Raw genomic sequence first — 15,440 nt, 5'->3', positions numbered from 1 at the left:
ACTGAGCTGCATCCCTAGCCCACAGTAATTGCTTTTAATGGAGTACTTGGGGAAAGTGTTTTTTAAAATAATTAGGGGGGAAGTAAGGAGAGGAGACTTCACAAAATACTTTGTCAAATTTCATTAGGATAAAATCAGAAGTCAAGTGTATTGATCCTTGAGCTAATATAATTACTCCTTTTTATTTTTTTAAATTTTTTAGTTGCAGATGGACACAATACCTTTATTTTATTTAATTACTTTTATGTGGTGCTGAGGATGGAACCCAGTACCTCACACATGCTAGGCAAGCACTCTGTCACTGAGCTACAACCCCATCCCTAATAATCATTACTTCTAATCATACTGCTTCAACAGGCAAGTGCATGAACAGGTATTCATGTTGTCAAATTTCGTATTTCCTGAATTAAGATAGCAGGAAAGTTGAGTCTGGAATAGTTTTCTTTTCTGATGTATCTAGGGGAGAAATTAAAACTGTTTTCACTTCAAATATGACCTTTTAGCCCAAATTTGCTCTCATCATTGAGATATTCAAGGTCACTATGTTTCTTAAGTGTCAAGTTCTCTTCCAGGTTAAAAGGGGAAAAAACCCTTCAAATTCTTTTATACAGGGACATCAGGAACAAAAGGCAAGTCATGACAATGTTCTCCTGAGGCAAAGATATTGTAACATAACCTTTCCAAAGAACAGTGTATTTGATAAGAAGGAAAGGTTATAAAAATGAGAACAAGAAAATATTGAGTCCTAATTTGTTCTGAGATGCTCTGGAGTCCCTGGACTAGATAATGGACTCTGAAAACATTTAAGACATGATCTGAGACATTTAGATACTAAATTGTGAGTATTTAGTTATTTTTTTAATCACAGTGGAAAACATAATTATGAGTGATATTTTATTTATTAATTTTTTCTCTGGCACTAGGGATTGTACAGAGAAGTGCTCTACTACTGAGCCACATCCCCAGCCCTTTTATTTTTTATTTTGAGACAGGTTCTCGCTAAGTTACTGAGGCTGGCCTCAAACTTTTGATCCTCCTGCCTCAACTTCCCTAGTCACTGGGATTACAGGTATGTGCAACTGTGCCCGGGGTTATTACATTTTTTTAAAACAGAACAATATTTAAAAAGTTAATTCATGAAAAAATAGATACAAAAACGTTAATTTTACCATGACTTGGTGAGAAAACATCATCCACAGAATTCAGGCACAATACTGGAATTCCTACTGAATTCAATCTACGATTTGGGCTGGCATCAGTATAATAATCATCGATTGTTCGGTATCCAAACATGACAGAAGTGAATCGCTTATCAAATTCTCTGATAGATTTAGCCTGAGAAACAAAAACAAATTTTATATTCTCTTGTAGTTAAAAGAGTAAATAAAGTACTACATAAAGTTTATCTCCTACCTTCATGACATGATCCATATCAATTTGTTTTACAAACATATGGCGGTGCCTGGAACAAAAGAATTTCAGAACAATAATTAAGATCATTTCTACCTCAATCATACCTAAAATACATAATAACAAATAACTAGATAGCCTAGAACAGGGCACAAAGTTGGCACTCAAAAACATTTGTTTAATTAGATACAGTAAAAGTAATACATTGATGTTTGTTCTGAAGGTAATTTTTTTTGCAGGGTTGGGGGTTCTAGAAATTGAACGCAGGGTCTTATAGATTGGTTGTACAAGAAAAGTGACCAATATTTTTAAAAAATTAGTATGCAAGCTGGGCGTGGACTCAAACATCTATAATCCCAACTACTTGGGAGGCTGAGGCAGGAAGATCACAAGTTCAAGGCCAGCTTCAGCAATTTAGCAAGACCTTGTCTCAAAAAGCAGGGGTGGGGGATGGGGGGGGTTCAGGAGGTTGGAGGCATAGCTCAGTGGTAAAGCAACCCTTATATTCAATACCCTCCCCCACCCCCCCCCAAAAAAAACCTACCATAAAGGAATAAACAGAAACAGCTGCAGGTTCTTCTTCTTTTTTAATCTGGATTGAACTCAGGGGCACTTAACTACTGAGCCTCATCCCCAGCCCTTTTTTGTATTTAATTTGAGACAGGGTCTTGCTGAGTTGCTTAGGGCCTTGCTAAGTTGCTGAGGCTGGCTTTGAACTCTGAATCCTCCTTCCTCAGCCTTCCCAGCCACTATGATCACAGGTGTGCATCACCACACCTGGCATCTGTATGTTCTTTATCATGCCAATTTAACTGTTAGAAGATACACAAAGAATTCCAGAAAAATTAATGCAGCAAAGACAGTATTTTGTTAGTGTAATAACTGCAAGCTAAGAGTATGCACAAGAATTGCATTATCTTATTTCTAAAACATACTATGCTTGTAAGCACATGCTTAAGTTGTATTATTCAACACTGAAAGTACCAAGTGCTTACTACCTGGGAAAGAATTAGGTACTGACAAAATTAGCAAAAACCAGAAAATCTAAGGGAATAGCCCATAATCATAATTTTGCTTTAACATATTCCAAAATGTTTTAGTTCTTTAGAATAATTTTTTTTTTTGGTAGTGGACATTGAAGCCAGGAGCGCTTTACCACTGAGCTGTATCCACAATACTGTTGTTTTGTTTTGTTTTGTTTTTTTGAGACCGTGTCTTGCTAACTTGCTGAGGCTGCCTTGAACTTGTAATCCTCCCTCCTGCCTCAGCCTTCAGAGTTTCTGGAATTACAAGTGTGTACCACCACACTCGGACGTTTGTTAGAAATAATTTCACAGTGATTTAGAGCAGTGACCCTTAAAGAAAACATTATGACTTTTTTTTTAAGAGAGAGAGAGAATTTTTTAATATTTATTTTTCAGTTTTTTCGGCGGACACAACATCTTTATTTTATTTTTTTTATGTGGTGTTGAGGATCGAACCCAGCGCCTCGCACATGCCAGGCAATCGAGTTACTGCTTGAGCCACATCCCCAGCCCACATTATGACTTTTTTAAAAATATTTTTTTAGTTGTTGGCAGACCTTTATTTTCTTTATTTATTTATATGCAGTGCTGAGAATTGAACCCAGGGCCTCACACATGCCAGGCAAGCGCTCTACCACTGAGCCACAACCCCAGCCCCAACATTATGATTTTTATCTATAAGTTTAGCTTATGCTTATAGTTTTTTATTTTTGCATACATTCACACATAGAAAATATTCTGGTACATAGTAAAGTCATATATAAACAAATATACATATATTGACAGTGTTATGCCTTAAATGTTTTTACTGTTGGGTCATGTGATCTAAAAGTTTGGAGACAATTTTTTTAAAATATGTATTTCTTAGGTGTAGATGGACTCAACACAATGCCTTTATTTTTATGTGGTGCTGAGGATCGAACCCAGGGCCTCACATGCCAGGCAAGCACTCTACCACTGAGCCACAATCCCAGCCCTGAGACAAAAAATTTTAAAGATGACTTACTTATTAACTGAAGACTGAAGGCAGGTTGTCAGATAGTAATTAAAAAGCAGCCAGTTCAGTGGTTTCTCCAATGACTCTGAGCAAGCAAAAGTATTCCAACCAACTGAAAAAGTGGCAGCTGCCATCAAAGGAGTTTTGGGCCCAATTTTCCCCAGGTAATTTAGAAGCAGCATTCTAAAATGAGGAGAAACAGGAAACTTGGTAACAAATTTTTATATCTGTCAAAATGCCTAATGTCTTTTTTTAAAACTTTTTTTTTTTAGTTGTAGATGGATACAATACCTTTATTTATTCATTTATTTTTATGTGGTGCTGAGGATCTAACCCAGTGCCTCACACATGCTAGGCAAGCACTCTAACCCTGAGCTACAACCCCAGCCCAAGATATGTCATTTCCAAGCGTAAACGTCATACTAATTATAGAGGAGAAAAATATAAACCAGTGTTTACATAAGCAAATATCTCTGTTCTTTCTTCACTTCATACACATATGTGTAATGCAGTTAAATATACTGTGGATGGGACACATACAGTTATTTCTGTATCTGTTTCCTTCTATGAAGTAAAGCATGAGAACGCAAGAGAAATCCACACAGGGAGTCAATCTCAAATGTGACTGCACATTGGAATCACCTGGGGAGTTTGTAAAACTATCACTGATGTCCAGGTGGTGCCCCAGAGATTGTAAATTGGTCTGGGTGGCCATCCTAGTCGCTGAGATACCCGTGTCCCCTACAGCAAGGCACTGGAGGATTCTCCAGTCTAGAGTTAGACTTTCTGAGTTGTGGCAGAGCAACAGGCGCCTAAAGTAACTTATTTTCTCTTCCTACTCCTTCCTGCTATCTGTGCTTATCTCCAGTCCCATGTTTTCCTTTTATTTGATCAGTTTTCCTAATTCTATACTGGTAAGAAGGACAAGAACTGAATTTAATCTAATAATCTCAAAAATCTAAGCTTAACACTGTCAACTAAAAGAAAGGATGATGTACTAAATTCCATTTCTCTATTTTCTGTACTTAATATTTATTTATTAATTTTTTCAATTGCTCAGGTTATAAAACAGGAAAAAAAGGAGAAATATTCTTCTTCACTCTTTTCCCCTCACCCCAACTGAAAGAATGACTTTCAGGGTGAATGTGATGAAATTTTAGAAGGAAAGTGGACATGTTGCTTTAGAAAATTAATTTAATATTTAATATTTAAAATTTAATATTCCTCTATTAGCTGGATATAGCATGGTGGTTCACTAAGCCATATAAAGGGTCGTGCTTCCATTCCTGCAAAGGGATTTTTCTAGGGTTCTAGTTTTGGTGGTCCTACTTGTTCAGCTGAAGGTCGGATATTGCTAGGAGGCTTTAAATTTATAAACTGCAAGGGCTGGAAGGGAGTAGAAAGACCCAGGAAGAGACAAGACCAAACATGTTTGGGTAATCCGTGGTTATTATTCAGGAGCAAAATAATTCCAAGACGTTACCCCCCAAAAGGTTCTTTTACTTTGACAGAAACACACAAACAACCATTTACTTACCCCATTACCAAAAGAAAAAAGAAAAAAACTACAAGGAAAAAAAAAGAGAGTGAGATGGAGAAAGAACCCATGGATTAAGAGACTTAAGAGACATACCAATCCCAAGATGTGGGTGAAACTTATCTGGTTCCTGTATCAAATAAACTATAAAATCAAATAAATAAACAGACATTGTAAAAAATATGAGCAATGACTGAGTATTTGATAATACATTAATTTTGTTCAGGTAGGATAATAATTTTTTTTTAAAGAGAGAATCCGCTTTTTAGAGACAACATTAGAAATATTTATGTGTTTACTTTTTAAAAATGTTTTTGTGCACCATTCCTGGAGACACTGTGGGTAATGCTTGGGTTAGACAGAGCAAGCCCCTATTCCATCTCCCTGCTCCAAAAATCCATTTACTGTATCATTCTTGGATAGAGGATGTATGAGATTGTAAACTGATGAGAACATAAACTACACAAGAAATTATCCAAGTAAAATATTTATTTCTTAATTTTTGTGGTGCTGGGTATTAAACCCAGGGCCTCCTTCCTGCATACTAAGCAGACACTCTGCCACTGAGTTATATCTCTAGACTCAACTGAAATATGAATAAATGATGTCTGAGATATAGCTAACAATTATGAGACTTGGGAAGGAGTGGGGAAGGAGAATCCTACTGATGAAACACGAGTATCTGTGGGCTGATAATTAATTGAAGCTGGGTGATGAGTTTATGGGGTGTATTTTTGTCTCCCATATATATTTGGAATGGCTATACATTTTTAAAGCGTATTTACCATCTCAATGGGAGACTAGAATCTGAGTCTATAGTAGCAAGGGGTCCCTGACTTGACTCAGCTATAGCTCAAAGCCTACATCTGGCCCCAGGCATCACAGGCGTGGGGATTACCGCGTGCATGGGGGCACTGGGCCTAAGAATCTTCCTCAGACTATGCTTTTGTCAGCTGCATCTCCAAAAGAAAAATGTGTCAAGCTTCAAAACACATCCCCAAGTGTTGTAAGGCCAGTTGGGACTGTGTCACAGTGCTAGGCAACTAGAAAGGATGCTTCTTTCAAGTAATTTACAAGACATTAATATTCAACCAGCTGTAAAGGCTAACGGTCAAGTTCTGCCTTCAAGCACTGAGGCTTCAGTGTGGCATGAATAGGCTTTTCCCAGGAGCTTCTGAATAAAGAATGTGGGCCTGTTTATATAAGGTCTGGCCTTAAAAAAAAAAAAAAAAAAAGAAAGTAAGAAAAAGAAAGAAAGTCAAGAATGTATGATTAAGGGGGAAAAGTTCAGCTCTCACCCTGTCCTTTAGGCTTCACATTATGTGGGGGGAAGGAAAGAGAAACTAAATTCTGTCTGTTAAGGAAAATGAAGAAATTCTGCCTTTTTTCTGCATTGATTCAGATTTCTTCCTTTAGTAGGTCAGGGCAGACCTTCCATGCTAATGTAACAGATGTATTCTTGCCTTCTTAGTTTTATGTTTATCAGAATCTAAAAGGCTCTGGTTAAAGCCTATTTTTCAGAGTCTGTCATTAATAAAGGCTGTTCACTTTCAAGCATACATACTCCTAAGATGTTGTGAAAACTGAAATGACAGATAAATCAATTACAAAATGAAGAGAAAGCATTTTTTTTTAAAATTTCAAGTGTTAACTGATTTAAAAAAGTATCTTTGGGGCTGGGGGAGTATAGCTTAGTGGTAGAATGCTTGCCTAGCATGCATGAGGCCCTGATCCCCAGCATTAGAAGGTAGTTTTTGGACACTGATGTAAGGAATCTAAAACAATAAAAAGCTAGATAAAAAAAATTTGAATTTCCTTAAGCTCTCTCTCACTAGAACAAAAACACATAAATAATTAGTAGAAATAAGCCTAAATATTAAATATGGCAAATAAAAATTCCAAATAAGCTCTAATGTAATGACAAATAGCACGAACCATTATAATAAAGCAGCAGCTGGAATTAGGGGATTAACAACAGAATTTCAGTTTCTAGGAGAACATTCCACATTAGGCCTATTTGCCCAGCAACAAAACAAAACAAAACAAAACAAAATGCTACCTATGAAAAAAATAATTTGGAAGGTCACTTGAGAATTTCTGTGACTGGAGTGATATACATTGTGGAGATCAGGCTCTGCTGAGTTATTACACGGTGTACAGAACAGTAGTTTTCAGACTGTGCCTAAACCTTTGTTACTCCATTTTATAAAGCAGTAGTTTGTCATAAGCTACTCCATTTTGAGTTTAAGTGCTGAGGTGGAACAACACCACACTTTGTTTGTACAAAAAAACCCACCACCGTCTGCCTGGCACAATCATAAGACACAAACTGATAAATAAATGCTAATATGAATGACCACCGGTGAATGTATCAAATTGACTAGAAGCACAGGGATGCATGGGTGTATCGAACTTATACTGGAAAAGCCAGGCCCACAACTTTGTCAAGCACATAAACCACCAAGTGATGCAACGCCCTCACTTGAGACCCATAAAAGGAGGAGCACCCTGAGACTGTGCTCAGCAGAAACTGGACCCGATCGCTGGTCACTCAACATGGGCTTGCCCAGGAAAATCACCACAGCCTTCCACCTCTGAGTCTCTGTCCCCAGGCTTTAGCAGAATGCAGTTTCTCCTGCCCTCGATGACCATGCAAGCCCCACTCCAAGCCAAGATGTCAAGCGGAGACACCACACTGACAATGTGAAACTACTGATGTCCAAACCTTGGCCTAGAATAAATTCCTGTGCTTTGACAGTTCTGTGTCCTGAACTGTCAGTTCTTTAGCTGATTCAGTAATCTTATCTGATCACCTACAGTAATTCTTTGCATTCATATCAGCTTTCTGCTTTTCCTCTCAATTCAGCCTTCTGAACCCCTGTGGCTGCCCTAATTCTTTCTTAGCCTTTCTGAAACATATATGTGTGTGTGTGTGTGTGTATATATATATATACACACACACACACACCTGTGTAAAGTGTGATGTATGACTTGAGTATTACAGATACTAGGAATTAAGGTTGGAATAAAAGAACCTGTGATTGTCTAGCTTATGTCTACCAGGTAACAGACAAGTGTTTAGCAACACTGATAGAAGTGGTATAGCCTGTGAATTTATTATTATTCCATAAATACTGACATTGTGGAAAGACACAATGTGTTTGGTCTATGTTTATGATATAGCATGCTCACAGCAAATATCATGCTGCAGGTTCAGCTTCCCCAGTATTCAAGGAGGATGCAGCCAAAGCAATGGTGGAGAAGCATGGAGACCAGAAGGCCAATGGGGTAGCAATGTGACACAAATCAGCTTTGTGGGGTTCAGATTCACAAAAGCAGAACTGCCCTGAGGAAAAAGACTGGTACCCTTTGATCATAGAGACTAACAGTCAAGGAAAATATTAAACTTCACCCAAATTAATTCCTTCCTTCCTTCAAACATGTGATAAGATATGATTAAAAAAAACACTTATGTTAGCATGTCTAGGAGGTAGCTAATAAGAACACTTCCCTCTTAGGTATTTTAGAAAGGGAAAACCTTACCCTCCCATTGAAACCCCAGCTGCCAGAAAAGGAGCAGAAGGGTACAGGCTGTGGACATGGTGAATAACTGTCTCCAAGTCTTCAGTGTTAGCACAACAGTAAGTCCTTGGCGTCTGCAAGCAGTGACAAGTAGAGCAAAAAAAATTAAAATGTGAGGTTAATGATTTGTATAAAGCAGAAGTGTTAAAAAATGAGCAAGAAGTCATCAGTATGAAAAAAAATCTTTGCACATTCTCTTAATAATAGTTTAACTTTTCATTTTCTATCTTGCAGTACATATATGTGCCATTTGGAGTGAGTGTGAATGGGTTGGTACTAACAAAAAGACTTTGGACATGCAAGAAGACTTGACGCATATGGGACAAAACCATTACAAATACCTTCCGTTAAACACATACAATTTACTACACTCAAATGTGTCTCTACCTTAAGAAGAAGAGTCAATATAGGAAGAAAAAGTAGAATTATGGATATTTTTTTTTTGTGTGTGTGTGGCGGGGATGGTACTATGGATAGAACCCAGGGGCACTTTACCACTGAGCTATTTCTCCAGACCTTTTTATTTTTAAAATTTTATTTATTTATTCTAGTTTGTTATGCATGACATTAGAATGCATTTCAATTCATAGTACACATATAGAACACAATGTTTCATATCTCTGGTTGTACACAAAGTAGAGTCACACCATTCGTGTCTTCATATATGTACTTAGGGTAATGATGTCCATCTCATTCCACTGTCTTTCCTACTCCCATGCTCCCTCCCTCTCCTTTTTCCTATCTAAAGTCAGACCTTTTTATTATTTTATTTTGAGACAGGGTCTAAGTGGCTGAGGCTGTCCTCACAATCCTCCTCCCTCAGCCTTGCTGGGGTTTACAGGTACGTGAAACTGTATGGCAAGGGTAGAATTATATTGTCCCCAAAGCCAAAATAATTAGTTTTTAGAAAATACACAAGTAAGTAAAAAGGCTTTCTTTTTTTAAAAAAATTTTTTAGTTGTAGATGGACATAATACCTTTGTTTTATTTATTTATTTTTTTAATGTGGTGCTGAGGATCAAACCCAGTGCCTCACACATGCTAGGCGAGTGCTCTACCACTGAGCCATAACCTCAGCCCCAGTAAAAAGGCTTTCTAATAGTGCCAACAAGTACTAAATTGTGGCACTACTTTCTCCACCCTGAGTGTTATCTGCCAATGAGAGAGTAAAGTTCCTGGGACTGCCTTTCCTCCAGATAAGGCAATAATATACAGTCTGACTTACCAAGTAAATATTTTCTTTTATAACAGTATTTATACGTAGCCCCAACTGTGCTACACTGCAACAGACACTTAAAAATGTTAAGCTATGTAAAGCTGATTATGCCTAATACATAATGCATCAAAACAAATGGTTTTCATGTGAAATTCTTCAATAAGGGCTTTGTTTATAGCAGGAAAGCTTCACAAATGTTTCGCTTGAGGTCTGGGAGGAGAGAACAATCCTCTACATTGAATATATGTGTGGGTATGTGAATAAAATATCTATATGAGAAAAATAACCTGAAATGTAATGACAAGAAGATGAATCTGATAGCATTATTCATTACTAATAAAAACACTGAAATCAGTTATCCTCACCACTCCAAGTTTAATATTCCTATAAGCCATAATCATACTAAGAAGATTATACATCACCTACTGTTCAACCACTAATGTGTAGTTGGAGAAAATTACAATTTTCAGCAATCCATCCAATTAACCTCATCCCTGATACACTACCTATTACATACTGCCATCTTTTCAATATGCAAATATGGAATGCTCCAAAAGACAAATATTAATCTAACTGTAACACTTACTGAATAATTAAATTAGTATCTACAAAAAAGTAAAGAAGATGCTATTATATCTATTTTAGAAGTGAGGAAACTGAATTAAGAAGTTAATGACTCCTGTAACTTATTTTTTCTTTCTGGGTACCAAGGGATCAAACTCAGAGGCACTTAACCACTGACACACATCTCCAGCCCTTTTTTATTTTATATTTTAATTTTGAGACTGGGTCTCGTTAAGTCCTTAGGGCCTCACTAAGTTGCTAAAGTTGGCTTTGAACTTTCGATCTTCCTGCCTCAGCCTCCCAAGCTGCTGGGATTATAGGTGTGAGACACTGTGCCCAGCACTCCTGTAACATTTTAACAGTAAGTGATTAAATTGAGATAGAAAAGAAAAAGAAACAACAATCAAAATAAAACAAACAAAAAAACCCTTTGTGATTAAATGAACTTAAGGGGTACAAATTCAGTAAAAAAGAAAAAAAAAACCTAAAATAAAACAATACCTTCCACAATGTTCATTTGTAATGACTGCAGAATTTGTCATGATAATTTTAGGTGAAGGAATCATTCTTAGTATTTTTTTTTTGTACATGTCTATTGACACTGAATAGCCTTAAAGTTTCTGAATTTTTTATGAACATATACAGGCTGTAAGTAAAGTATGTGTGTATGTCTGGGATTGTGTGTGTGCGCGCACACAGACACACACACACACACACACACACAGAGTATAAGAAAAATAGACTATGGAAAATTGAGATCACAGAGTCTTAGTGCCAGAATGGACAACAGATCTGCTTCCTTATTTACATACAAGGAAAATCAGGCCCAGCAAGTTTGAATAACTTGCCAAAGGTCTCAAGTTAGCAAAGTCTAGATTACATTGCAATAAGCAAACTAGTTCTTATAAAGTACCATGGTTCCATGAGATATATATCAAATAAATTAATACCTGGAATTCTTGGACAGAGGTGCTTGTTTTTCTGTAAACACTTGTCTCCAAATAGATAACATTAAGATCAAAATGGATAATACTAGGGCTGGGATTGTAGCTCAGTGGTAGAGTGCTTGCCTAGCATGAGTGAGGCACTGGGTTTGATTCTCAGAGCCACATACAAATAAATAAAATAAAGGCCCATCAATTAAAAAAAAAAGGATAATACTGCCAATGAAGTAGTGTGGCCTCCTGCCACTGGCTTTACACTAGATAAAGCAATATACAGTCTGGTTTCTCAATTAAATCTTTTCTTTTACAATAGCATATCATAAGGCTCAAGTGTGTTCACTGTAATATATGCCTTTTCCCCCAAAATTTTTTAAAATAACTTTATTTTATTTATGTACTTTTTTAATGTGATGCTGAGGCTCAAACCCAGTACCTCCCATGTGCCAGGCAAGCACTCTACCAATGAGCCACAATTCCAGCCCTCAAAATATTTTTTAAGCCGTAGGTGGATATAATACCTTTATTTTATTCATTTTTATGTGGTGCTGAGGCTAGAACCCAGTGCCTCACACGAGCTAGGCAAGCACTCTACTACTAAGCTGTAATGCCAGCCCATTTTTTTTTTTGTTGTTGTTTGTTTTTTTTTCTTTTTGGCACTAGTGACTGAACCCAGGGGTGCTAACACTGAGGTATATACCTAACCCGGTTTATTTTTTATTTTGAGACAGAATCTTGCTAATTTGCTGAGGCTGGCCTCAAGTTGTAATCCTCCTGTCTCAGCCTCTCAAGTCATACTGAGATGACAAATGGGTCGCTACCACACCAGGCTCACAATATACGGTTAACATAAGCTAACCTGATTATGTCTCAACACAGAATGCCCCACCACTATGGATCAAAAGTTACCAGAACTGGAAATGCAGCAAACCTAGAACCTTTCTACATAGACTTTCTTTTGCCTGCTCCTCCGAGCATCCTAGATGGCTCCAGCCTGTTGGTTCCTACTGTCGCTGGCTGTCCATTCCTCACCCAGTTCCTGTCATTCTTCCTACAACCCCAAATGTGGGCATCCATTCTTAGGCTTGCAACTGCTTACCCTCTAGTCAATACCTAATTCTTGAAGGTGTTATCCACCTCTACAGCTTCATCAACGACTTCTATGCAATGATCAAACCAAATCTCCACTCTCACTTTTGTCACAAACTCCAGATCCAAATTTCCAAGTTCTAGCAGGCAGCTAGAACTTCTAGCTCTTGTAATGTTCCACTAGTACTTCAAATGCAAAATGTCCAAAAATAAACCCTTTCTCTTCATGAAAATTCCCATTACTCCTAAGTGCCCATTTTCCATAGGTGACACCTAGATTTTCATAGTTAAAACTGTAGGTGACATTGCCCTCTCCCCAAGTGGTTGATAAAGGGTCAAGTCCTGCAGGTTCTTCTTCCTCAGGACCTCTTGCAGGACACACAAGAAACTCCTCCTTTCCACTATACTAAATGTCTGGTAAACTGGGTTCTGTCAAAGGGGCACTTGAGGCAAGGGTGTAAGTGTGAGCAGCTTCATTTGGAAGGTGATGCCAAGTTTCTGCAGGGATATGGTGAAATGAGTCAGAAAAGGTAAGATGTCAATAAAGGAAATGTTATCAAGCAGTTTATGGCTATAGGCAACTAAGAATCAATTCCCTTGAGATACTGTGGGACAGTGTGTTGAATGTGACTTAAAATGATCCCAACAAGGAACCAGGGTTGTGGCTCAGTGATAAGAGTGCTTGCCTAGCATGTGTGAGGCACTGGGTTTGACTCTTAGCACCACATAAAAATAAATGAACAAAAGAAAAGGCCCATCAATGGCTAAAAAATTAAAAAAATGATCCCAACAAGATGGCAAGGGAGGGCTGGGGATATAGCTCAGCTGGTAGAGTGCTTGCCTTGCATGCACAAAGCCCTGAGTTCAATCCCCAGAACCATCCCCCCCCACCACCAAAAAAAAGATGGCAAGGGAGTTAGGTTATTTATTCACCAATTCCCTTCAGTATCTGGCTGAAAGCTGCTCCTGGAGGAATTTGATTCCCTGGAACTTCTGGTCTACCCTTGAAACAGGCCTAGGTGGCTCTAGTAGCTAAGGAAACCCCTCAAAGACAGGCAGGGGCTTACAGTTGGGAGCCCTTAGCAAAGGAATGGTAAGTGCCAAGAAGATAAGGTGTGGCACTGACAGTCTCTGCTACAAGGCCTTTTTACCTCTCACCTAGAATGTAGCAATGACCTGGTAACTGGGTGACAACTAGCATTTTCTCATAGTCACCCATATTTCTATATCCAGTGCACTCTTGGATTAAACTTCTTAAAGGGCACTTCCAGTTCTAGTAATGCAGTCTTTTTGCTTCACTGGCTTTCCACTGCAAATGGAATTAAGTATAAACTCCTCAGCCGAGAGTTTGAGGCCTCTACCATAGGATGCTAAGTATTCTTTCCAGCTCTGCATTTTACTATATCTCTACGTGTCCAGATTCAGGTCAATGGGGCACTGCTGTTTTCTTGCTGGCGAGGAAGCTTAATATCTTTGTAACCTGTGTAAACTTCATATGCCAAGTGTCACATACTGTCAACTTTGACTACTGAAACTCTGACTTGAACAAATGCCAGACAACAGGTCAGACATGATCCTGTTGCCTTATAGCTTTTTCCTACTTCTGCCCCTAATTGCCTAGTATTCCATGGGTGTCTATTACTTCCCTATTCACTTCTATCTCTGACAGTCAAACTGAATACTTGTCACACACTTCAACACTGGTCAAACTAAACTCAGACAAACAGTACTGCAAGGGAGAAGTCCTGATCATTATGTTTCATATGCAGAACTAGGCCCTTATGTTATACAATCTCTTGCTATTTGATGGGCTCCGATGGGAATATCACGGGCCTTCTTTTCTTCATGGATCATGAGCCTAGCCGGGCACAGTGGTGCACACCTGTCATCCCAGCAACTCAGGATATTGAGGCAGGAGGATCACAAGTTCAAAGCCAGCATCACCAATTTAGTGAGACCCTGTCTCAAAATAAAAAACAAAAAGGGCTGGGGATGTGGTTCAGTGGTTATATGCCCCGCTGGGTTCAATCTGGTAAAACGGGTAAAATGCTCCTGGGGAGGAGGAGGAGGAGGAGGGGGAGGGGGAGAGGGAAGGGGAGGGGGAGGAGGAGGGGGAGGGGGGGGAGGAGGAGGAGGAGGAGGAGGAGGAGAAGAAGAAAAGAAACAAACAGGACTTAAAGAAAAAACTTGGGTCCTACTAAAAAATAATTCACTATAATTAGAAGCTCTTTAGTCCAAAGACTAGTTAATTCTCAGTTACTAGGACTACTAATGCAACTAGCAACTATCTTATTGTGGTAATTCCTGTCTTTTGCCATGCTCCCAGGACAGGGGTAAATTAAACCACACCTAATCAGAAAAGGGATAAAGGAAGACCTGGCAAGATTCAGCTGGGTGGTAAAACTTCTAGGGAAAAATGAGGATGGGAAAGGTACTTTGGAAAAAAAAATAGAGAAAATCTAAAAGGCAGGACACTTTCTAGCAGATGTTTGGGCATAAATTTTCTATAAATTAGTCAAGTGTGGTATTGTACACTTGTAATCCCAGACTTGGGTGACTGAGGCAGGAGAATATCAAGTTCAAGGCCAAGTTCAAGGCCAGTCTCAGCAACATATTAAGACCCTGCCTCAAAATGAAAACTTTGAGGACTGGGATGTAGCTGAGTGGTAAAGCAATCCTGGGTTAAATCCCTAGTATCAAATAAATAAAATGAAAAGAAATAAATATTTTATAAAATAGTTTGAATAATTTGACAGTAATTACAAACCAAAATTGTTCTGTTTAGTTCGTTCAACTGCAACTATGGTCAGAGAACAAGAATTATCACAAACTGTTTAATGGTTTTTAGAGGTTAATTTTTTAAAAAAGTATTGATGGGAATAATAAAGTATAAATAATTCTTATGTAATAAGAAAATAATAATGTATGTACTTTGTATTTATCTGTGGTCTATATCTAATTTTCCTTCTTAATCAAGTAAAGGCTTCTAAAAAACAAAAAACTGACTTGAAAAAAATATTTCTCATCCTAGGTTTAGATGACCTGTTTCAGAATTTTTAAATTTTTTACTAAAAAAGTT

The 15,440-nt window shown here is 38.0% G+C and overlaps 1 protein-coding gene and 1 pseudogene across 5 annotated transcripts in view; both read right to left on the bottom strand.

Moving 5' to 3' along the window:
• Positions 1–15,440, bottom strand: part of Abhd3 (abhydrolase domain containing 3, phospholipase) — a 48,781-nt gene that overhangs the window by 2,510 nt on the left and 30,831 nt on the right. For 2 of the 5 annotated variants that reach the window (XM_078030285.1, XM_078030288.1), the window contains 4 exons: positions 8,513–8,625; positions 3,442–3,615; positions 1,414–1,462; positions 1,170–1,335 (listed from right to left, as the gene is read on the bottom strand). In XM_078030285.1, the coding sequence (XP_077886411.1) occupies positions 1,170–1,335; positions 1,414–1,462; positions 3,442–3,615; positions 8,513–8,625 (502 nt within the window). The remainder of the gene's footprint in view (positions 1–1,169; positions 1,336–1,413; positions 1,463–3,441; positions 3,616–8,512; positions 8,626–15,440) is intronic. The other 3 variants (XM_078030286.1, XM_078030289.1, XM_078030287.1) reach the window with 2 other exon arrangements.
• On the bottom strand, positions 5,281–5,461 carry LOC120886664 (U2 spliceosomal RNA; annotated as a pseudogene).

The sequence above is a fragment of the Ictidomys tridecemlineatus genome, chromosome 13, assembly GCF_052094955.1.
Source record: "Ictidomys tridecemlineatus isolate mIctTri1 chromosome 13, mIctTri1.hap1, whole genome shotgun sequence".
Taxonomy (NCBI): Eukaryota; Metazoa; Chordata; class Mammalia; order Rodentia; family Sciuridae; genus Ictidomys; species Ictidomys tridecemlineatus.
Note: the sequence above shows the minus strand (reverse complement) of the source record. Positions and strands in the feature narration are given on the sequence as shown.